At 45.9% G+C, this 24,287-nt stretch overlaps 2 protein-coding genes across 2 annotated transcripts in view; one reads left to right on the top strand and one right to left on the bottom strand.

The window, feature by feature from the left end:
- The window catches only part of ENO4 (enolase 4), a 27,625-nt gene extending 13,884 nt beyond the window's left edge, over window positions 1-13,741 (top strand). The window contains exons 8-14 of the mRNA XM_077779541.1: window positions 167-223; window positions 2,319-2,486; window positions 5,792-5,917; window positions 7,486-7,681; window positions 10,134-10,201; window positions 10,733-10,850; window positions 13,345-13,741. Coding sequence (XP_077635667.1) covers window positions 167-223; window positions 2,319-2,486; window positions 5,792-5,917; window positions 7,486-7,681; window positions 10,134-10,201; window positions 10,733-10,850; window positions 13,345-13,475 — 864 coding nt within the window. The 3' untranslated portion in view covers window positions 13,476-13,741. The remainder of the gene's footprint in view (window positions 1-166; window positions 224-2,318; window positions 2,487-5,791; window positions 5,918-7,485; window positions 7,682-10,133; window positions 10,202-10,732; window positions 10,851-13,344) is intronic.
- Window positions 13,742-16,911: 3,170 nt separating this feature from the next.
- Window positions 16,912-24,287, bottom strand: part of SHTN1 (shootin 1) — a 104,998-nt gene continuing 97,622 nt past the window's right edge. The window contains exon 18 of the mRNA XM_077779470.1: window positions 16,912-18,701. Within this exon, the coding sequence (XP_077635596.1) occupies window positions 18,479-18,701 (223 nt within the window). The 3' untranslated portion in view covers window positions 16,912-18,478. The remainder of the gene's footprint in view (window positions 18,702-24,287) is intronic.

Below are 24,287 nucleotides of genomic sequence, written 5' to 3'. Positions count from 1 at the left end.
TGTGTGTGTGTGTGTGTGTGTGTGTGTGTGTGTGTGTGTGTGTGTGCATGTGTGCAAGTACGTGCACGTATGTGATTCGCAGTGTGACCTGTGAGACCCCAGAGCAGTGGACAGGCCACAAGACCTGATCATTGCAAGTGATTTATCTGTATCTTCTGTCCCCCAGCCCCCTCCTGCAAAAACAGAGACCAAAAAAGGGCATAATGGAGGCAAAAGAAGTCAAGTAAGTTATGTATTTCCTGAGCACTCTTCAGTATGGCACAATTCATTTACACACTCTCTGCCTGTGCTCCTCTCCCAGTCACCGTGCTCCAAGACCAGGGCTGACACAAATGGGAACAACACGGTGCTTCCCCTGCAAGGGTGGGAAGGCAGCGGAGCCCAGAGCTGGGAGATCACTCTGCCCCACCTCTCTGGCCACGGGCTGTGGGACCTTCAGAGGGTGTGGAAAAGCATTTCTGAGTAACGGGATTTTATTTGAAACCTGATAGGTGAAATGCCGAGGAAGGCACTTCCTGATAACTAGCTAAAAAGCACATGGGAAAGGTTTTTGATCTTTATCTTACCCCTCCCAAGTGAGAGAGAAACAAAAGGCACAAAAAGAGAGCCGTTTCTTCCCTTGGGTCCCGAAAAGTCACCAGAGCACCATGTCCAGGAGAAGCGTTACGGGAGCTCAGATTTTTGTCAGTGACGTCAGACAAACAGCTCCTGTCAAAATTGGCCAGGGTGGCTGCAAGGGCCTCAGGAAGCCCTCTGACCTCGAGCAGCCGATGACTTTGATGATTGTGGATGCTCTGGCACACACCTGTCCCATGCCTGAGCTTTCCACACTATAGTCAGAGTCACCGATAGGGACCCCAAAGATCGTACAAATGCTGATAGTTGCTCACATGGGCTCCTAAAGATGGAAAATTAAATCCCTCCTGAAACTGGGAGAAGAGAAATGTAGGAAAAAATACACCAGAAAGTTAAGTACTTGACACTTGTATCTGTTGGGATGAACACAACACTCTGAAGTCGGGCCTTGCAGGAGCGCCAGGCGATGATGAACAGGACGACCCAGTGTCAGGGCTGCTTCCCCCGGGCCAGCAGGTTGTCCTCTGTGTTCTGAGAAGCCCACACCAAGATCAGCCCTTTCTGTGATGAGCTTTACTACTTTTTTTTTTTCTGTTAGAAGCAGCTTAAATGGTTGATTCTAGAGAGGCAGCCATACCAGTGGAAGCATGAACTCTGGAGCTAAACCTCCTGGATTAAAATCTGTTCCAAGTTACTTACCTCTCTATAAAATGGGATAATAATAGTACCTGCTTTGTGGGCTAATATAAAGAGTAAACGTATTTATGTAAAGTATTTAGAATGGTAGCTGGCTTTTAATAAGTGGTAACTAAGCCCTAAGTGAGTGATACTTTTGTACTTTAGAAGACTCTTACAAAACTCCCCAATCGATATACAGAAATTTCCCCAACTATTCCGTGGCCAAATAAAAGGTTCCTCTCACTGACATTAAAAATGTTGGAGGGTTCTTCTAATTAACTAGTATTATCATCAGAGAAATGGCATAGTTACACCAAGGTTCACGCACACACTTGAGTTTGCTCTTGAGTTTGGCATGCACGTGCACACGCGCATGCACACACACACACACCCCCTTCAGGATTACTGATACTGCTTCAACTATGTTATAATTGTATAGTGGCAATTTGTGATAAGGCACATCAGGGCTGACCTTGCAATAGAAATGCATGATTTTCCTTAGGCTGCTTTGGGTCCCCAACCTTCTTCCACTGAAATCCATCCTCAGCTCTGCATTTTATTGGAGTTCTTTACTCCTTTTTCTCATAAAACATTTCCTGAAGGAGGGTTCCATCTTTAACACTTCTATTCTTCCAAAGGAAGATGGAACCCAGGAAAGAGCGGGTTTGGAAACAGATGGAGAAGGACAGAGTTTGGGACAGGCAGGACAGACGTTTACAGAGACCACCTGGAAATTCACCACCTTGGTGGTTGCAGCTGAGGTCAGCCCATGTGCAGTTGAAAGAGCTGATAAAGAGACTACACGGGCACACCAAAGAGAGAAGTATATTCCTGGGTCAAGCTTGATACCTTGGGGTAAGAAAATTACCCCAGGTTCTTTGGGCAATCAAACACCAGAAGGTCACGCAGAGATGACAGGGACCTGGATGTGCCATTAGCAGAGACACAGAGACCTGTTTAGAAAGCTCAGTCTGGTTATAAACAACGCCCAGTTTGTAACCAGGAAGCTCCAAGAACCTCCCTGTGCTAAATTTACATGCAACCATTTGCTTTGTGTCTTACAGCAGCCCATCACTGCCAGGATGTCCCATCTTGGCTGTTTAACCATTAGTTACGACGCCATAGAGCAGCCACTGCTCCTAATCGAAGGCATCTGTGCAAACCTGGGGCTGGACTTGGGGACCAATCTGCATGTGGCCATCAACTGTGCTGCACACGAGCTGATAGACTATGTAAGTTTCTGCTCCCGAACACTTACTTTTTGTTGGGTCCCAGTATTTTTATTTTATTTTATTTTATTAAATGTTTTATTTATTTCTAGGAGAGAGAGAGAGAGAGACAGCATGAGCAGGGGAGGGTCAGAGACAGAGGGATACACAGACTCTGAAATAGGCTCCAGGCTCTGAGGTGGCAGTCAGCACAGAGCCTGACGCGGGGCTCGAAACCACAAACCGCGAGATCATGACCTAAGCGAAAGTCGGACGCTTAACTGACTAAGCCACCCAGGTGCCCCTGGTCCCAGTATTTTAAAATTAGAACTCAGAACAAGAGCTATCTGAATATTTTCCAAAACGGGATCCTGTTGTTTTTAGTAATATTGTGTGAAGGGTCCAAACATAATTGCCAAGTTGAGAAAGCCAAGTTAGCTAATGACCAGAGAATACCATAACCATATAATTAAAAAATATTTTTAATGTTTGTTTATTTTTGAGAGAAAGAGACAGAGACACAGAGAAAGAGTGTGAGCAGGGGAGGGGTAGAGACAGAGGGAGACACAGAAACCCAAACAGGCTCCAGGCTCTGGGCTGTCAGCCCACAGCCTGACGCAGGGCTCGAACTCATGAACCGTGAGATCATGACCTGAGCTGAAATCAGACGCTTCACTGACCCAGTCCCTGAGGTGCCCCTATAATTTTTAAAAATTAACAGAAAACAGCAAAATCATTACAGATAGAAATTCTGTAACAAAAATTCCTAAAATGGGTTGCTTACATTGCAATTGTGAGAGCCATTGAAAACTAATTTAAGAAGCTGGTATGCCCTACCGAGCTCACTCATTTCATTGGTCGGGGCTGCATTTGTCAAGCCTGCAAAGGGAACCCATTGTAACTCTGGCTTGGTAAGCCCTTCTGGACAAGAGGTTCTCAGGGTTTCTGCTGTGACTCACTTTTTATTTTGTTTATTTATTTATTTTGAGAAAGAGCAAGAGTGGGGAAGGGGCAGAGAGAGAAGGAGAGAGAGAATTCCAAGCAGGTTCCGCCCTGTTAGTGCAGAGCCCACGGTGGGGCTTGAACTCATAACCATGAGATCATGAACCTGACCCCAAACCAAGACTTGGACACTTACCTGACTGAGCGAGCCACCCAGGTACCCCCGTGACCCACTTTTTAAATATAAAAATATTTGCAAGTTATTGACATTTATGGTGAATGTATTTTTATCCACTTAAGCCCATCACCGTGTCATCCACAGGTGGGGTTAGGACAGAGCTTTTGCGATGAAACTTCACCCAGAGACCACACCACACAGAGGCAATTCTTTTTAAAAGAATGGAAATCAGGTTCATTTTTAAAAAGCTGCTGGGGCGCCTGGGTGGCTCAGTCGGTTAAGAGTCCGACTTCAGCTCAGGTCATGATCTCCCTGCTTGTGAGTTCGAGCCTTGTGTGGGCTCTGCTGACAGCTCAGAGCCTGGAGCCTGCTTTGGATTCTGTGTCTCCCTCTCACTCTGACCCTGCCCTGCTCACACCCTGTCTCTCTCTTTCAGAAATAAATTAAAAATTAAAAAAATTTTAAAAAAGCTTCAGTCCTCACTTCCTCAGGGTTAACACGCCCCCAGTTAACCTTTAAACTTGGGAAACTAGCATGTTAGGAACACTGTTAAAAGTTGTCTGTCTTATACAAATACACGTTTCTGTTTTTCAAATACACAAATGCCGAGTCTGTTTTATAAAAAATATCCAGCATGTTAACATACATTTGTGATGATTTGGTAATTAATGTCAAATTCAGGGAAAATGACCAAAGAGAATTCTGCTTGAACTTGCAATTCTTTAAACTTCAAAGGATAATTTGAACAGTATATGAAAACCCCAACTCTCAGCTGACTTCTAAGTCCTTTTAAGTTTTCTAAAGATGCTAAGGGCATGAAGGAATGTTTAATGTAATTTCCTATTCTCCACATAATGATTGGTTCCTAGGCATACTATTACAAGAAATAATTGCATGTTTTCATCAGCAACGTATACCAAGACCCATGAATATACTGACTGCTAGTGCTAGCTAGAATGGGTGTTTTTTGCTTATATTCACTAAAATGTATTAGCTTGATTATCAGATAAGTCTTACAATGTTAGTTGAAAGCCATTAGCTTTTCTGCGGCACCTGGGTGGCCCAGTCAGTTAAGTGTCCAACTCTTGGTTTTGGCTCAGGTCATGGTCTCATGGTTCGTGGGTTCAAGCCCCTTGTTGGGCTCTGCGCTGACACTGTGGAGCCTCCTTGGGATTTTCTCTCTCTCCCTCTCTCCCTGCCCCCCCCCCCCGCCAACTCACATGTGTGCATGCATGCTCTTGCACACACACTCTCTCTCTTTCAAAATAAATGAAAATAAACTTTTAAAAAAGTCATTAACTTTTCTTTACTGACAAGATTTTTCAAAGCTTTGCTGTAAAGAACTAAAAGTTCTTGCTGCTTTTTAATCTGAAAAAAAAGAATAAAACCCTTTCAATTAAGGACTTCTAATTCCAGTGGAACCCATTCCATTAGGAGCAGTAACAAGAAGGCATTAGCAAACCAAAGTTATTCTGTTCTGTTCTACCTCCTCCCCAGTGCCTAAATATCTGCCTGGTGCCATCTCTGAACACAGACCTGGAAGTCAGTGCTATGTTTTACAGAGAGATTACACTTCAACCCTGTTTACTTGGTGACTCAGGGGCTTTCCAGACTTCAAGTGAATGGGGTTGAACTGGAACTCTGCTTTTAGGACTGTACTGTTCCTGCTGGAATTTGCATGCTACCTGAGGAGGTGATGCCTTCACACGGGTCACTTCACATTTCATAGTGGCCATTAGTATCTCAAAATTGCCCTGCTTTCAAATATTAGGGTGTCCACAGTAGAGGAAACAAGCTATTTGTTTACTGTGAGTGGAAAGACGGTGGGTTCTGGTGAGTGCGCTACCCTGTTTTACAAATTTATGGCATCGCCCATCCACGCAAGCAGCCAGGTGGCTGGCACCACCTCACAAACCTAAGTTAAGAAATGATCCCCCTCCTTCTGTGTACTTGGTCTTTTGTGCAGAAGGCTTCATCTGAAGTCATGGGTCCGAGCTGCACAGGGCACGAAGGGGAATGGTGACTCGATTTCCCCAGGCTAATATTTAACAGATATTTAAGATGCACAGATTTCTAATGGCTGTGCAGCCTGAAAAGAACGTTTATAACCTTTTATATGCAATGAGTAAATGCAAATGGGAATCTTAACTTTAACATTCGAGGAATTCACCCTTTCTCTGTGCTTTGTTATTGCCTGTACACTTCTCAGAGTAGAGGGAAGTATGAAGTGATGATGGGAACATACAAGAACACAGCCGAGATGGTGGACCTGTATGTGGATCTGATCAACCGGTTCCCTTCAATTATCGCCTTGATCGACCCTTTCAGGAAGGAGGTAACAGGATTCACCTCGAATTTTATATCCACACGGAGCAAACGCTCATTCTTTTGGACTGGTATTTGAAATACTGCAATCTGGGCTGGGGTCGAGTTGTTTCAGCACACAGGAGGAAAGGCACATACTAAGCACATGCATAGCAGAAACACACTTGCGTAGGGGTGTGCCTGTCTGCGGCAGGAAACAAGCCAGCCCCAAGCACTTTTGGGGCACCGTGCACTTACAGGCCGCCGAAGCCTTGGTGGGTGAGCCGCTGTGCTAGCCGCTGCGTCAGGAGGCTCATCACCATTGCTAGGTGCTCCCAGAAATAGGACTCTGGTGTAAACATTCGTAACCTACATCCACTCACCACCGTGCACCAAAGCCACAAATCTGCACTTTTTTTTCTTTTTAAATATTTATTTTGAGAGAGGGAGAGAGAATGCATGGTTAGTGGAGGGCGAGAGAGAAAGGGAGAGAGAATCCCAAGCTGATAGCACAGAGACCGATGCAGGGCTCCATCTCACGAGCTGTGAGATCATGACCTGAGCCCAAATCAAGAGTTGGATGCTCAGCTGACTGAGCCACCCAGGTGCCCCACAAAGCCATATTTTTCAAATGGTTTCAGATAGGGAGGCTTTGGGATCTGTTCTAACTACTGCCCCTGATGAGGGTTGTTCATGTTATGAATTGGAGAGCCATTAGACATACTAAACAGATACCCTGAGATGATGAATTACTTAAATTTGGGGAGTGAGGATTGTGGCTGCTCTCACTTGGTGGCCCAGCGCCTCTCCCAGCCATCACACCCGTCACCACCTGTGCTGCATCCCTGCACTGACGGAGCCCCGACTCCCAGGGCTTGTCCTGGGGCTCTGACCTCAGCCGGTTTTAATGGGAAAGACTGCCCATTTGGTGTTCTCGTGGGGCAGGGCAGAATCTGGTACTTCGTTTCATGTGATGGTCTCACCAATGAAAAATAAGGATGTTGAGAATGAGAGCCTAGGGCCCTCGCAGGCTCATTTCCTTCAGTTGTCTGTTCACCGGATATAACAGTGACAGCTGGCCAACCAGTCATTAGTATGTCATGGATAATATGATGGGTAGGAGCAGCCTGGGTGTGAAGGGCTGCGGAATCAATGAGGAGCATTTAATGTGTTAAATATTTTATTGGCTAGATATTTAGGCTCAGATTTAATCACTTGAAGTTTCTGTTCCATGAAGCTTGTGAATGTGTGTGGCTGTGATGCAGGCACCATTCAGCCACTGCAGAAACAACAGAAAATGGTTTTGTGGATCTCAGGAAGATATCTTTGATGTGCTGTAAGATTCCTGTCATTTTGTGATTATGCTTATACATTGTAACGATCAATTCTTAAATANGATTTAATCACTTGAAGTTTCTGTTCCATGAAGCTTGTGAATGTGTGTGGCTGTGATGCAGGCACCATTCAGCCACTGCAGAAACAACAGAAAATGGTTTTGTGGATCTCAGGAAGATATCTTTGATTATGTGCTGTAAGATTCCTGTTATTTTGTGATTATGCTTATACATTGTAACGATCAATTCTTAAATGTTTACCTAGGACTCTGAGCAGTGGGACAGCCTCTATAATGCTCTTGGTTCCAGATGTTACATAATTGCAGGAACTGCATCCAAAAGCATTTCTAAACTTCTAGAGAATGGTACCATCGGCACCCCCAAATCCAGCGGGCTGATCATAAAACATACCAATCAAACTACAGTGTCTGACTTGGTGGAAATCACCAATCTTCTTGACAGTGAGTAAAAGTATAGATCTGAAAAGGCTCACAATGAACTTAACTCGGTTGCACAAGGAGCCGAAACTACAGTTTGTCAGTTAATAAAAAGCATGGAATTCATCTCAGAAGAAAAACAAATTTCCAGCCATCTGCGAGAGCTTTGATGCTGGAAGACAAAATGCAGCTAAGCTTACTGAGTCACTTCAGTCACTGTGTCCCAAGGACAGCCCCAGTCTAGGAGGTCACCCCTTTCGTGAGGGCTACCACACAGGTGTGGCTAAGCACAATGTCCTGTCGGCCTCCTACACACGTCAGTGATCCCACGTGTCCACACTGGTGTCTTCTAAGTTTTTTCAGAGAGAGAGAAAGAGAGAGAGAGAGAACTCGTACACAAGTGAGGGAGAGGGAGAGAGCATCTTAAGGAGGCTTCACGCCCAGCAAACAGTCCAAAGCAGGGCTCGACCTCACAACTGTGAGATCATGACCTGAGTCAAAATCAAGAATTGGATGCTCAACCCACTGAGCCACCCAGGCACCCCCACACTGGTGTTTTAAATTCCTCACAAGTTTCAAACTCTTTACTGCCTTGAGGTCTTTGAACATGCTGTTCCTTCAACTTAGAATGCTTTGCCCTGTACCGCTGACTCAGCTAACAACTCCTGATCCTCCGGGTCTTCTTTCCTTAACGGAAACCTTTTCAGATATATAGGCCTTTCCTGGCTTCCCCTACCCCTGCCTGGTTGCTCTGAACCTTTCTCGTAGCATCCTATGCTTTCTCTCTATACTACTGGCCACAATTACTTGTTCAGTTATTTAAGATCTAGTACCCTCCCCCCTGCCATGCCCCAGACTGTAAACTCCCGTGAGTGCACAGGAGTCTCGTTCTCTTACACACAGTGCCTGAAACACGAGTGGGCCTCAGGAACTAGGCAGAAGGCCGGGCAGGACTCAGAGCCGGACTGGCAGCCAGGGTCCTGGGCTGGCGCCAGAGACTGGAACGGAATGTGCAGAGTCCCTGTCCTGCAGGGGGCCAGTCTAGGGCCCAGGCAGGGCTGTCCCGCAGGAGGTGATGGGAGCCCCCCAGCCCTGGCCTTTCCGGGGCCTCCCTCTCAGCGGGCGTCCTGTCATTCACTTCCAGTCGGATCGCTGCTCCAGGTCCTGCCTCTAAGACACAATCAGTCTCTGGAGGAAGAATCCTGGCTCTTTGAAGACCAGCACATTTCAAGGGCTCTGAGATCCTCAAATGATTAAGCAACAGCCACACTGTTCTGTTCATAAATAAACATCCAGAGTGACAGGCCCCTTTGAATAATATTCTACACGATAAACTGTGAAATCCAGTGAGGCACATCATGTCGCCAGTGACGCCTTTGTACTTACTGCAGATTTTGTCTCAAAGATGCACACCTTTCTACACTGAACATGGACAAAATGGAATCGTGTTTTACAGTGGTGGTCTTAGAAATGTATCAATCTGAGCATTTTCCCCCTTTAGTCGTTATAAAGGTCCATCTTACAATTTATGGCATATTAACTTTGATGACATGTGGCATTCATGTAGTATCTGGCACCTGAGATGCCAGAAAGGGATAAACAGACAAAACTAGGGTAATAAGGGACCCCTGGGTGGCTCAGTCGGTTGAGTGTGTTACTCTTGATTTCAGATCAGGTCATGATTTCACTTGAGATCAAGTCCAATGTTGGGCTCCCCTCTGCCCCTCCCTTCTTCTCCCTTTGCCCCTCCCCCCTGCATGCATATTCTCTCTCTCTCTCTCTCTCTCAAAAAAAAAAAAAACTAAGGCAATAAAAATACAAATGTTTAGATCAGAATTCTCTGCTGGTCAAATCATTGACTCTTCACAGGAAAGTTTTAAATCTCTAGCAATTAAAAAAATTTTTTAATCTTTATTTACTTTTGAGAGAGAGGGAGGGGGATGGGGAGAGGAACAGTGAGAAAGGGAGACAAAGAATCCAAAGCAGGCTCCAAACTCTGAGATGTCAGCACAGAGCCTGATGCAGGGCTGCAGGGCTCGAACTCACGAACCGTGAGATCACGACCTGAGCCAAAGTCGGATACTTAAATGACAGCCACCCAAGCATCCCGAATCTCTAGCAAATTTTAAATTTTGGGGGCGCCTGGGTGGCTTAGACGGTTGAGCGTCCGACTTTCGCTTAGGTCATGATCTCGCGGTTCGTGGGTTCGAGCCCCGCGTCGGGCTCTGTGCTGACTGCCAGCTCAGAGCCTGGAGCCTGTTTCAGAGTCTGTGTCTCCCTCTCTCTCTGACCCTCTCCTGCTCACGCTGTCTCTCTCTCTCTCCTAGCAATAAATTAAAAAAAAAATAAAAATAAAAAAAAAATTTTGGTTCTGGGGGCTCATATATATATGTATATATACATGTATACACACACACACACACACACTCATTGTTTCTATACCATCTAAATCGGAAAAGAATTCCTCTGCTTACAGGTAAGCAGCACATCGCTGTCTTTGGAAGCACAGAAGGAGAATCTTCAGATGACAGCCTCGTCGATCTGGTAAGTGCTAAAAGCTGGTCAATTGCAGAATTGCCACAACACTGCTTTTTATCACGAATTGGTATTTCAGAGAAATGCAGTCTTTGGCAGAGAAAGTCATGTAACCTTTTATGAAATAGACTTGCTTCCTCCAGACAGCTGCCTTTTGCAAAGAGCTAATCTTTGAACTTCTAAAAAGAAGAAAAATGGAGGTCCTGGGAAAATGATGAGCGCACGAAAATGGCAGGGGTGTGCCCTTGCAATCTTACTTCCTAAAATGAAGTGGGAAAGGCCAGAACGTTCTTAGACAAAATCAGCATGCTCACATGACTAGCAAAGCACCTGATGTATAGTCACACTCTTTACCGTTTGACACTGTCCGTTTGAAAGCGGGCCACGCTTAGCTGCATAAAGATAAAATACTGAGTTATGAGGAAAACCCTAACAGCCCATGGCGTCAGCGCCCTTTCTCCCTCAAGGACGGTTCATATTTTAGCAACATGCGACTTCTCGTCTAAAATAAATTTTGTCCCCCACCCTCACCCCCTCCAGGCCGTTGGACTCGGTGTCCGGTTTATCAAGTTGGGAGGTCTTTCTCGAGGCGAACGGGTGACTAAGTACAACCGTCTGCTAACTATAGAGGAAGAACTTGTCCAGAACGGAGCACTGGGTACGTGCTGCTTTCCTGCTTTGTTTGCACTTCGCCATGAATAAGAGAACAAAGTTTGGGGGAGGGGGAAGAGGAGGCCCTCCGCAGGAGGGCGGGGGATCCAAAGACTAGAACTAAGTGCTGACAACACCGGGGTGGCATTTACCACAATGTGCATTGTTTTCTTAATGGATTATCTATTTACCTGAATGTTTAAAACTCTCGCCCTTCTTCTCCATGAATAAGCTGCATGGTGCTTTTCAATAGGATTAATTGATTGGAAGCTCCAAGCCTACCTTTTGTTATGGTCCAAATTATAGTTAAGGTCTCACTGCACAGAACCTGCAAGTTAAAGGCAGATGTTTTCCCGGCGGTTCTTGGGAACAACTCCTTTTACTTCAAACGAGTAGACAGCATGCTAAGTTTGTCAGACTTTGGAAAGGCTACGATCCCAAGAGAACCGAGGCAATCATTTACGAGGTAAAACCTCTGCAGATTTGCATGGACAGGAGCACCTTGTAAGTATTGGCTGCTTGGAAAGAAAACACCCCGGATACCCAGCTCTACCCATCATGTTACTGGGAGGGTCAGAAGTAGGCGCCTCGCACAGAGAGGTGCGTAAATAGACCAAGTTATTGTTGTTGTAATTCGAAAAATAGTTTGCATTTCAGTCTAGAATAAATGGGTCGATAGGCTGGAAAAAAGTTTGTGTTGTTTAAGTAGTACTGGCCAAGTGTGAAATTTTCTTGGATGCTCTAAATGAAACCTCTTCAATGAGAAATGTATCCCGGAAGGTACTGTACAGAAACCAGTTACTGGATATGACAGCAAGGAAGCAGTCCTGTGTTGTGCCTCAAAATGTGCATTGAAAAAATAGAGAGGCCGAGGGGCACCTGGGTGGCTCAGTTGGTTAAGCGTCTGACTTCGGCTCAGGTCATGATCTCACAACTCGTGGGTTCGAGCCCCGCATCTCGGGCTCTGTGCTGACAGCTGGCTCGGAGCCTGGAGCCTGTTTGATATTCTGTGTCTCCCTCTCTCTCTGATCCTCCCCTGTTCACACTGTCTCTCTCTCTCAGAAATAAATAAAACATTTAAAAAAAAAAAAATAGAGAAGCCGATGGAAATTGTAATGATAAATGTGTCATGCTTAACATATGTAATGACCTTCAAACACACTCTAAGCTTCACAGGAAATAAAAATGTAACGGAGAGACTCTTTCTGAGGTGTGTAAGGGCGGTCAGAAATTAGTGTGTGTTGTTGTATGTGTAACACAGGGTTGGTTTTTTCAGAGAGGTAAAATCATATTGTTGATTTTGTAGATCAAATAATCCACATATGATTATTCCTACCTGGCTGTTTTATGTCATCCTGCCTCGTGGAAACCTTTGAGTCCTAAATGACCCCTCACATCTCCAGCCAGACTTCCCCACAAGAGAAACAGCTGCTTCAGGGCATCAGAAAGGATCCTAGTGACCAGAAGCCCGGCCCCTCCCTCAGGGACAGTGCCAACCCCCTGAACAGTCTGGACCGGATTAGCAGATTACAGGCATGCCTCATTTTATTGCATTTGGCTTCACTGTGCTTCCCAGACACTGCGGTTTTTTATAGAATGAAGGATTGCATCAAGCAGGTCTGTCCACACCATTTTTCCAATAGCATCTGCTCACTTCACATCTGTGTCAGGTTTTACTAATTCTTGCAACATTTCAAACCTTCTCATTATTATACTTCTTATGAGGATCTGTGATCTGCTGACTGACCCGGAGAGCTCAAATGATGATGAGCAGCTTTTAGAAATACACTATTTTTAAAGTATGTACATTGGTTTTGTCTTTTTTTTTTTGACATAATGCTACTGTGCTCTTAACCAACTATGGTATAAACATAACTTTCATACGCACTGGAAAAGCAAAAAACTCATTTGACTTGCTTTCCTGTGGCGGTCCAGGGCCACACCGGCAGAATCTCTGAGGTGTGCCTGTAAGGAGAATTCCTGTCATTGGCCTGTGGTCAGTACAACACATTGATGGCGGTCAATAAATGGTAAGGGGACCAGAAACGGGAACAACAAATCTCCCCTCTGAGAACAAGTAGGAATCCGGTACAAGCTCGACCGTTAACACCCTGTCATTGCCCATACGGATCGGACTGGAATGAAGTCTGCAGTTGTCTGTGCTGGAATAGCCAGCTGGCGATGGTTGGCATTCACACAGAGGGCTGGTCTCTCCTCTAGTTCCGCTACTTCCTCTGGTCCTTTTCGGCTAAGCTTCTGCCCGAAGTCCACCGTACACCAAGTGTTCCAGAAGCGTACCACACAAATTGACCAAGCGTATTGCACAGTTAATATGTAACTAAAGTCAGGCCCAGTTTTAAATAGTCCCAGGGTCTTTTCTAATGGTGGTGGGGCCCCTCTGGGCAGTTCTGAAGGTGGTCTCCTTTACGTCACAACAAGTAACTGCACACTTGGTGCCACTGGATTGGACTGTGAACTTCATTGCTATTGTTGTTTAATAGATTTCAATGAAGAGCATACGTTTTTTCCCTTGGATGAGGAAGCTGAAAAGGCTACCGTGTCCGGGGAGCCGCCCGAGCTCCCGGAGCCCGTCTTCCCCACAGAAGTGACAGAGAAATCAGCCAATGCGTGAGCGTCTTCTGGACGGGGCCGTGGACACGCTGGCTCACGTGCAGCTGAAGTGTGTCTTCATGTTGGTTTTGCTTGCAAACATCCCTAACTTGTCTTTTGTAGTCTTTTGATTTCACGGTTTGGTAAAATTGATACGTAGTGTTTCTGTCTGAAATTATACCTGTAAACTATGCCTTCCAGTCCCCCATTTCCATTGGGATTTCGTCTGTGTGCCAGCCCTCCTGTCCATCGGGTGTGTGTGTGCCCGGGGGGGAGGGGGGGGGAAGACCTAGTAAAAGAGCCCAACACTTTTGCTGTTGACTGCACACTTAGTGCAGGAAGCGCAGACGCATTTTTGGAGTAGCCGGCCTCACGCAGAAGTAGAGAGCATCAGTTTCTGTAACCGCCAGACAGCTTCCTCTTACTTCCTCACCCTTAATTCCCTTTTCCTGATTCCCTCCTCTTCCTAAATTTTCGTTCTCTATTATATTAGAAGCTTGGTGTCCTTAGATCCTCTTTGGAAATGGAAATCAGTATAAATGAATACACCCACTAGTAAACGAATAAATATTCTAAAGGTAATTAACTGCCCAATTATTTATGCTACAGCCTCTAACAGGTGACTAAAAATGACATATAGGCTGACTGAAGTGCCTTTCGTATAAGCCAGCATCGGGGCTATAGCAGAAAAGTACCAGAAACAAATGTACTCCAAACACATACCTATAGATAATAGGGTCCTACTGCTTTATATATAATTTAGGTTCTCTGTTAAAAGTTACCATTTTCTTTCCTCCAAAATTATGAAAATTGTTATGCACTGACCTGTGGGTGAGTTGGTGAAGTTTAGATTTCTGATATGTTCTGTGTGTTTTTACTAAGCACGCTGAGAACGTTCCCTTCTGATGAGTACCCACGGGAAACTTAAGGGCCTTATGGTAAAACCAAGGGCTTCTGCTCAAAGCAATGACTAAAAATGGGCTCCGTGGTGGACTCTCTCAGAGCACAGGGCGGGGGGACCAGCTGGGATGTAAGGTGGCAGAACCATGTCACGATCTGTGGTCGCTACTGCCTGTCTGGTGCTCAGCAACACATAACAGGGTACGAGACACTGGAAGGCAGGTGGAACATGACTGGTGTTCAACACAGCCTTTGCACGTAGTGACACGCACATGAAGTGTGGGCCACCATCTGAGAGTCTGCCCTGGCACCACACACGAATCATAATTAACTGAATGGAACCAGAGCGAAAATACGCAAACTAAGTCAATAACTAAATTAAATTAACCGAAGAGGTGACTTATTACCTCAACCCGGTAGTGCTTTCATTTCAACACAGGGCACAGCCTGTCCACCTGTTTTCCTCACTCGAGGCCCAGGGCCACCAATGGAGAAGAAGCAGTCTCATTTCTTAAAGTAATGAACACTGCTTCTACTTACATTTTCTCTCTCTCTCTCCATACATATATGTCAATATATCCTAGATATAAAACATGTAATATACACTATATAGAAGGTATTATTTATTAAAGAGGTAAAAGACGGGTGAATAGAAGGGCATCTGGGTGGCTCAGTCAGTTAAGCATCCAACCTCTACTCAGATCTGATCTCGCAGTTAAGGAGTTTGAGCCCCACGTCGGGCTCTGTGCTGACAGCTCGCAGCCTGGAGCCTGCTTCAGATTCTGTGTCTTCCTCTCTCTCTCTGCCCCTCCCACACTCACACTCTGTGTGTGTCTCTCTCTCAAAAATAAATAAATGTTAAAAAAAAAAAAAAAGGCAAAAGAGACTAATCCTATATCCATTGTGAAGGAATGGGATAGGGGAATGTTAGTGCCAGGAAGAAACTTCCAGAACAATCCGATCCGTTCAATAAGGGCCGCTTGAGGATGGTTCTAAGGTCAGTGACGGTGATGGATGGCCGTGCCCTCTCCACGACTTACCTCCATCTACGCTGAAGTTGTTGTCCATGATGGAAGTCATTAAACACACACAGAAAAACCATCCAGGATTCTGTAACATGGACAATCGTTTACCTAACGTACAACCTAAAGATGGTCTAGAGAGAGAATGGGTAATCATTTTCACCTGTCCTACTGCATTTTCCAACAAACGTGTTATTGTGTGTTAACAAAGCTGAGGGGGGGCGCCTGGGTGGCTCAGTCGGTAAAGCGTCCGACTTCAGCTCAGGTCATAATCTCACGGTTCGTGGGCTCTGTGCTGACAGCTAGCCCAGAGCCTGGAGCCTGTTTTGGATTCTGTATCTTCCTTTCTCTCTGACCCTCCCCTGTTCATGCCGTCTCTCTTTCTCAGAAATAAAAAAATAAAAAAACAAAAACATTAAAAAACCAAACCTGAGCAAAGAGGAAAGACTGGGGAGTGGCCCTGAGCCACATCGTCCGTCCTTCTCACTCAGCAAGGCTGGCTGGGTACAGCCCTGCGGCACCCTGCCAATGAGCGTTTCTAGGGGACCCCCAGCTGCTGAAACCACTGGTGCTGAGGACTCTGAGACCAGGCCAGGTGCAACAGGCTGTTAGAATTTTAACTACCTTCTTCTTTTGGGAAAGAAGGCAGACATTTTCTTTAATAGCATGAGCACAAAGTACGTCTATCCCTTTGCCTCATGCTGGCAATAAAAATGTACCAGTATTAGTTCAAAACTTTGTAGCAGGTGAGACATAATCTCTATTCCAAAACAGAAGAAGAAATCATTTTTTTAGAGAAAACAAAACTTTAAAGAGGACGGTCCCTTCCAACTTTAAAATGGCATAAGTAGGTCCTTTCTAATTTTGGGGGGCAAGTAGCTAAGAATGGACCTCGAAGATACAAAGCCTTGTCTTCCTGTGTCCTCCTGACCTGGACTAACTGCTTGTTGACAATGACACCCCAGCAGGAGCAACACCTCCTCCCAACGGATGCGAAAGGGGGAAAACCCTGGAGGCAGAAGGAGGGGCGTTAAGTCCTACATCAAATACCTTGAGATGAAATTAACCTTCAATGCTCTGTGATCACGATGAAGGAAAGAAAGCAGCTTGGAAATGACAAGAAGACTAGCAAAGCCGTTACTAATCAATGTCTGGTCCAGGAAACACATCTCTCCCCGAACGGGTTGCCTTCCTACCCTGGAAATGAGAGTGTTTTTTTTCAACGCTTCTCGGCCTTTTGGCTAAGGTCAAGTGGAGAGTGTTTTCGTAAGTGCAGCACCCGGTTGATGTGTGTGAGGACTGCGGAATGACAAGGACATGTGTCTTATATTCCCAAATGTGTGTAAGCCACATGCCAGCCGACTCAGGACAGGCACCGGAAGGAGAGCACGGAGCACCACGGAGCAGAATTCCTCAAAAGAGATCATTTTGCAGATGAGTAAAATTACTAAAGTCATCAACGCTTCTGCAATTTTCTTGCTCAAGAACGACAAGTTTGGGGACCTGAACCAAAATTTTCAATAATCACAATTGACCTTTAATAGCAAACTGTCAGTGCTTTTTAATAAGTGTGGTGAGGAGAGTTCAAATCACAGCACAACAGAACCTGCATAAGCGTTAATGCAGTGTGTAGTTAGTGGATCATATAGCATGTTATTCAATTAGGAAAATTACAGTTGAAAAACACTACATTTTAATTCCCCGTGAGTAAACCACTGAGTAACTGGGAAATCATCACTGGAAGAACATGGGAACAGCCAAGCAAAACAAACCTACAGAAGGATAACTATCTCCAAGTTTAGGAAGTACATTTATTTACCTGCCTACCCCACCTCTTCAAGCCAAGGCTTAGCACACGTGCAAAAATAAAATACAACTACTGCAATTATTACTATCATTTTCGTCTGCCCTTAGGTGAGAAACACCTGACAGCTACATGCTGAGCCGCGCTAACAAAACTAAACCTTTCACGTTCTTTAATAGTAAAATTACCATTACTGAATCATTGTCATAAAAAAATGCATTCAAGCACCTTACCACTTATTTCAAATAAACACCAATTTTGAAACAATCAACTTTGAAAAGCTGTATAAGGTTTTTGTTTTTTTTTTTTTTTTAGAAATCCCTGATTACATTTCTATTTATCCACCGTGGTGACTGAAACATTGTATTTTTAGAGACTACCACTTAATTTCTTTAAAGAAAACACACACACACACACACACACACACACACACACAACCAAAGCTGCATGATGTGGAACAGCAGTGAAGGAGGAAAACAGTGCGCTTGTCACTTATCTGGACTGTACATGAGAATCCCGATAAACCAGGGCACTGGGGCCTCATTCGTACATGAAGGAACACAGCTGACTCCTAGCGCGGCGTGCACAGTTTATCAACACAATACTCTATGAGATCCAAGGCTGGGACTTTCCCCCTCCATTCTTCATTCAGGCCACCAGAGCATTCCCACCGACGTCCTTGGGAGGCTTTGGACGCGGTGAAATTACACACGTATTTTCTGCTCCACCGCTGACAGCGTGTGCAAGTGGCACAGACCACGAGAGTACTGGTTTACTCCTGTGGCTCCTGAATTTTACGTGTCTCCCTCAGGATATCCTAGAAAGTAATCTGCATGCCACGTGCCTAACAACTGCCGTGCTACTGCAGTCTCTCTATCAGAAGATCAGACCCCAGATGGAAGCTTCTTTAGGGGCTTTTTAAATCGTCTTCAGTTCTGTTTCTCCATTCATCCGCAGCGCCGCAAACTTCCGGCATTCCATGTGATTAGTGGGATGCACATCAGCGAAAAAGACAAACATCTGAATTTTCTGTAACCTTCCAGAAGTCACACTTAACACAGTTAATTTGAAAAAAACAAAAAAAACCCAAAAAAACAGCTTATCCTATAAAGAAAAATAAAACCTACATAGGTGTGTACTTTGCTAAACAACTTACTTATGTGTGTAGGTAAATTACTTACAAAAGTGACACCAGAATAACCTGTCCTCAAGTCCGGTGACAAGAACAGAGTGTCCACAGCCCCCCTTGCCGATGCACCGGAACTAACCATGGACTCAGTGTGACTTCCGGCTTCTGCATCAGCAGTGGGAGCTGTCTGTGTCCCTCAGTTTGTCCATGCCGTCTTCCTTGTATTCTGGTTTCATTTCGTCTTCGTCATCGTGGCGTTGACTTGAATCGTTCTCGGTGAGCTGGTCTTTGGTTTGGGGTTCGTGTGTGGAAACGGGATCTAAAACTACAACGGGTCCAGCTTCTTGCTCTTTGTCGAGGTACTGGCTCCTGCCTCCAGCGTTACTGAGAGGCCTAGAGGAAGAAGTTACACAGAACAGTAAAAAGCAGAGAGAGAAAANAAAAAAAAAAAAAAAAAAAAAAAAAAAAAAACACTTCAAATGCTCTAAGTCTAATTAGCATGCACAGAGTGGTCTTTGAGGTGCCAGCCATTAAAATAAAAAGGAGCTATTAGATGACATATTAGGAGCAGGAGACCAGGAGAAAGAAGGCGGAAAAAGTCAGAGCAATTAACTATGGACGTGTTAAAAAGCCAAGTTCACCTACCTGCTTAATTACACCCTCTTCTCAAGGAGCGCAAATCTCCTGGGTGCCTNGCCTGCCACTGATGTTACTCACGAGAAGAAATCTGGTGAGAGCTGGGGGGAGGGTGGGGGGGAATGAGGCCAGATGGAAGAATCCAGAGAATAAGCTAAAACGCCGAGTGACCATAAACTTCTTCCCTAAAGGAGAACCCGGTTTCCTGTGAAATTTTTTAATGAATTTCAGAGGCCGTTTCCTTTCCCACAGAGGCTTGTCTCTCCTCCCTGCTGTTGTGACACTTGAAGCTACTGCTTCCCAAGCTACGTGAGTGACAATTTCCTTGACAAAACAGAGATGCCCACGTGTTCTCCTGCCACGTGTCAGGAAATGAGGCTGTCGGCGCCCAGTCCTCTCCGAAGTCATGGTCAGAGGCCACCATGTGAAGGCTGCTGCCCTGGGCCTGAGGCTGAGGGGCGTGCAGGAGGCGGGACAGGGGCTGGTCCTGGCAAAGCTACGATGTCAAGCGCCACCAGCGCCCCCGTCGCACCTCTGGTGAGGCCACAACTCGAGAACCTCCTCGCAGGAGCTGACGCTGCGACGCCCTGAGCCCTGCAGCTGGGGAGACAGGCCCTGGCCCCCTCCTTCTCCCGTCGGACTCGCCACGCTCGTAACGAAACGCAGTGTCATGAGCTGCGTAACGTCTATCTCTCCAGGTGAGATGAAAGCATGCACGAAACAGGGATCCCTCAGCTCCGTCCAGTTCTGCCCCGGCACCCAGCGTGCGTCCACTCGGGGCGTAAATAAACGAGTGAATACTCATGAAAGGAAAGAGGCTCAGAGACCCTCACTTGGGCCTGAGCCAGCCCGAGGTCTCTCTTACACAACGGCAGCAGCAGAACAGACAGACGCCCGACTACAGACACAAAGCAGCCCGTCCGCTCCGGGCCAGCACGGGTGCCCAGGTAGCGCACCCTGGAGCCCAACGACCATGGTCTTACCACTTTCTGACCAGCACTGTGAAATTGGTCCTAATGTCTGAAATCCACTCCGTCTGGCCTCCCAGGTAGACTGTGTGACTTGGTCACTGTTGACAGGTGACTAACACACAAGCCCGGTCCTCTGTGTCAGTGCCAAGAGCACAGGGATGACCAGGGGGCAGAGGAAAGCCCTGCTGCACTGAGGACATGTTCCTCTGCTTCGGCCTCAACCACACCTGGGTCGTCAGGAAACACCATGACACTTGGCGCTAACCTGGGCCACACACTCACTTCTCAGGACGGCTGTGACTACGCTTCGGGGAGCAGCTGGGGGTGTGGTTTCCCTGGCAGTACCTGGTTTGACCCTGACCCTGACAGCACGTGAAAGACCGCCCACTAGGGCGCCGTCCCAGGAGCAGAGCCACCGTGAGAGAGACCCACAGGATTCAGGACTGGAATGAGGCTTCAGGCAGCGGAGAGAGGGAGGCCGCCTGGGTAAGTCCGTGGCCTCTGCGTCCGACGCTGGACCTGAAGCCAGCACTTCTGGCGGCTGAAAAGGAACATGGGTGAAAAGTGGCAAGAGACTGAGGACAAACCGGAGCTTTATCTCTTTCAGTCTCCAAACCCATGATGCAGGAGCTGCACGCACACCTGGTTCAAAATCTGGAAAAGCTGGAGGAGGAGCTGGGGGCCGCGGGGAAAACCGGGGGCCAGCTGCCACCACATGCTAACTAGGGGACCCTGCACCTGGAGCGTCACAGCGCCTGCCCTCCGTGGGCCTTCAGAGCCTTCAAAACAAAACCGAAAGGACGATGTCATGTCTGCCTTCTAAAGCTCATGCAAATTTAGCCTGGAAACAAACCGGCAAGGGAATTCTAGGAAACGAAGCTCCAGGCCCGCTCGGCTGTTCTGGTCCAAGCAGGTCAATCACGTGTCTGGCTCCGCCACCTTGGGGGTGAGCCCGCTGCTCCATGAGCCAGCACGTCTGCTCGAGGCCCGCAGAGGAAGCTTCACCCCCTCCTAGGCGAGCAAGCTTCTGTCAGTCCACACTGACCTTCAGCCCTTCTGCAGAACTACCATGGATGTTTTCACGCCCGTGTGTGACTGTGGTGAAGGGGTGATGAATGCACCCTAAAAAAAAAAAAAGCTTCTCACATCAGCTGGAGGTGGAAACTTCCAGGAAATGCTCTCTGGCTTCCGCAACAGCAAGTAAGGGCATGTCGACCGAACTGAAAACTCAGAAGCCTTGTGTGGCCGGGATGAAACCAGCCTGGAATTGTCTTAGCGTCTCAACCGCAGATTAATTTATTATTAAGTCACCCGTGGGCTACAACGTGAGGATTCCGGGGGCCATCGCTGCACTTGGCACCATGGGCAATTTCTCTGAATCTGTGCATCGAGTCAGAGTAACCGAGTTCTCAAGGATAATGACCACTGACTCGGAATCCCAAAGGCTAAAAGGCCCGATGGCAGGCAGGCATCTGGTCCAACTGATCCTTTACCAGATGAGACAAATGAGGTTTGGAGGAGAGAAGCCGGCCTACAAGTACAGAGTCCATCGGCGGCAGAGGCCGTACAAGAAGCAGGAGCTTTCTCCCCTTTCCTTTCCAGGCCATGCTGCTCACCAAAGGTGTCTTCTCTCAGAAACAGGATGATGATGCCTCAGGCTAATTTGGGCACATTTACTGATTTCTTTCTCTCTGAATCCCTGTGTTGAGGTGTATCTTTTAGTCTGTCCCTTCAAGCTACCCTTTGCCTTTTTTCCCTTTGTGATTGGTGGCTCCTCTGGGTTTGACACATTAGGTCTATTCCTGGTTCCCACGGGGGAGCTGCCCAGGACTCCTTCTGGAATGAGGGACCTTCCACTACAGCCTCATTCTAGCTCCGTCTCCATCTCCTGGGAAGAGCCAGCATGTTGTCAGTAGCAGTGCCAAGAAACCAGGCTCTTGTTCTAGGTGGACACAATGGCAAGTTCTAGCAAGTCCAAGCTTCTCCCTAAGATAGCGGCACCTGGGTGGCTCAGTTAAGTGTCTGACTCTTGATTTGGGCTCAGGTCATGACTTCATGGTCATGAGCTCAAGCCCCACGTGGGGCTCCGCGTTGATGTGGAACTTGCTTGGGATTCTCTGTCTCTCTCTCTCTCACAATAAATAAAAAAACCTTAAAAAAAAAAAAAAAAGCCTCTTCCTTAAAGGAAAGAAAGGTTCAACGGCTCGAAGATAACGACCCAATAGGAATTGTAGTATACTATTATTCTCCTCACTTTTTCTGTTTTAATTCTTCATCCAAGGGCAAGGACCATAAAAAAAGAAATTAAAACTAAGTACTCATGAAAAGTATAACAGACTTTCTCCCGTATGCTACAAAATCTCCAAGTAAAACTTCCATTGTATAGGTACAAAAAAAGTAAGACTAAAATCATGTGATGTTCAGGCTGAAGGGCATTATGGACATGAACTAATCCAACCTTTTCATTTGCGAAGACACAAAAGAATAGTGTGTTAAATGACTTGCTCAAGGACACATAACTTGTTACCAGCAGACACAGGATTAAAATCTTGGAATCCGGATTTCCTGGCCAGTATTCTTTTTCTTACCACAACATACTTGGTAGTCATTTATGATCCATCCAAAATATTTTCACGGGTCATTTTAGATGGTCTGCTCAAGAGCTATTTCAAGACAAAAAGAAAAACTGAAAAGCAACATAAAAGCTAAGAGACAATGTAGCAATCTGTACCCCTCAGTGAAGGCGAAGCCTGGTGCCCGACTGCATGTGGCTTGGGTGCCCTTTTAGAAAGCAGCTGCTCTTCCCCAACTAGGAGAGAACCAGAATGTGGGGCTGGGCCATGTGGGGGCCACTTGCTAGTCAGAGGAAAGACCTGACTCCACACCACACTGGTACCACAAGAACCTGAATGACTGTAAACAGCGTTGCCAAAACTGAACTTCTATAAAGGGACTCTGATTTCTCAGACTGTGTTACAAGAGACGAAAGAACAGCATTCTAATTTTTAAAAAGCACATCATTGTTTGCATTCAATGAAATTCCTTTCAAAATCAACTTTCCATGTTCCAATTATATTCAACAACATTCTAGCTAACATTTCGGCTGCAATTCAAATTAACTAATGCCCAAAAGAGCCCTAATAGATGTGGTTCTGAGCTCAATTGAATACAATCAAAGCTCATGAAATGAAGGGGGAAATGGTTATTTCATGCAAATTCTGCATATCACTCAAGCTTAATTTTACTGATAATATAAAGGTGGGACATTTTGAACATTACAGTGAATGAAACTTTGAAAGCGGTGAGAGTTATTTTATAAAATGCTACCTCTGAAAAGCTGATTGCCAAACAGTATAAAAATGGTTTCAGGCATAAATGCCAAGTTCATTTCTATTTCACTTCTGAGGTAACTATCTTTCAAATCGCAACAGCTGGACTATTTAACACAATCTGGTGAATCAAAGTCTAGTTCTTCTCTGGTCTCCCGGTGGGACGTCTGCATTAGTCCATGGCAGCCGTCCAAAAAATGACGCACAGCCGGACGGTCTGAACTCCCCTGCGTTTACAATAAAAATGAATAAAGCTGCAATCGTATTTACCACCTCCAAGGACAGAAGACGGAAAGATTTAAATTTGTCTTTATAAAGTAGTTTCCTGGGAAAACTCCAGAGAGGAAGTCAGCTTTCTATTTTCCCGGGAGTGTGTAAAAATAAGAAGTCTTACTTTGTGTCTGAAGCCCTTCATACAGTTGCTGCAGCAGTGAGCGGGAGCGGCTTTACTTATAGTTTTGTTTCTTGCAGATACCCTATTTATCAGGGGATTTTAGTACGCTTGTCCTAAATCTCCCAGAATGGTTTCAAATATAAGGCGAGACTGTTTTTATTATCAATTCGAATACATTCAAATGTAATGAAGGTAGAACAAAGCTGAATTCTTTCGGCTTTGTGTACTTTTCAAAACTCCACGTTAGCTCAAAGAATAGTTTTTTGATTTGGGTCAGCTGCTACCTATGCAAAAGTAGATATAATTTTAAATTATACTTTTAAAATGCTACACAACAGAATAGCACCATGGGGGTGAAAATCTGGCATCAGCTTCTAGATTGCTGATTTGCCCTAAAGATGAACAAGAATTCCTTCTTAGCAGAAGTAACAATGGCTGGGCAAAGATGTCCCCGTCCACACGGAGCCATATTTTCCTCAATGGAGTAAACACAGTGCGGGCATATGGGGGCTCGAGTTCCAACCCAGACCGTGGGTGCTTGTATGAAGACCCGTCCCACTTCTTTTAATCCTAACGTGAGCTGGACCGTGGACTTTCACAGATCCCGAAATGCCCTGGGCCCAGGGAGGCTCAGGTAACCGGGCCGTTC

Source organism: Crocuta crocuta, unplaced genomic scaffold, assembly GCF_008692635.1.
Source record: "Crocuta crocuta isolate KB4526 unplaced genomic scaffold, BGI_CrCroc_1.0 scaffold138, whole genome shotgun sequence".
Classification (NCBI taxonomy): Eukaryota; Metazoa; Chordata; class Mammalia; order Carnivora; family Hyaenidae; genus Crocuta; species Crocuta crocuta.
This window is presented reverse-complemented; position numbering and strand designations above follow the sequence as displayed.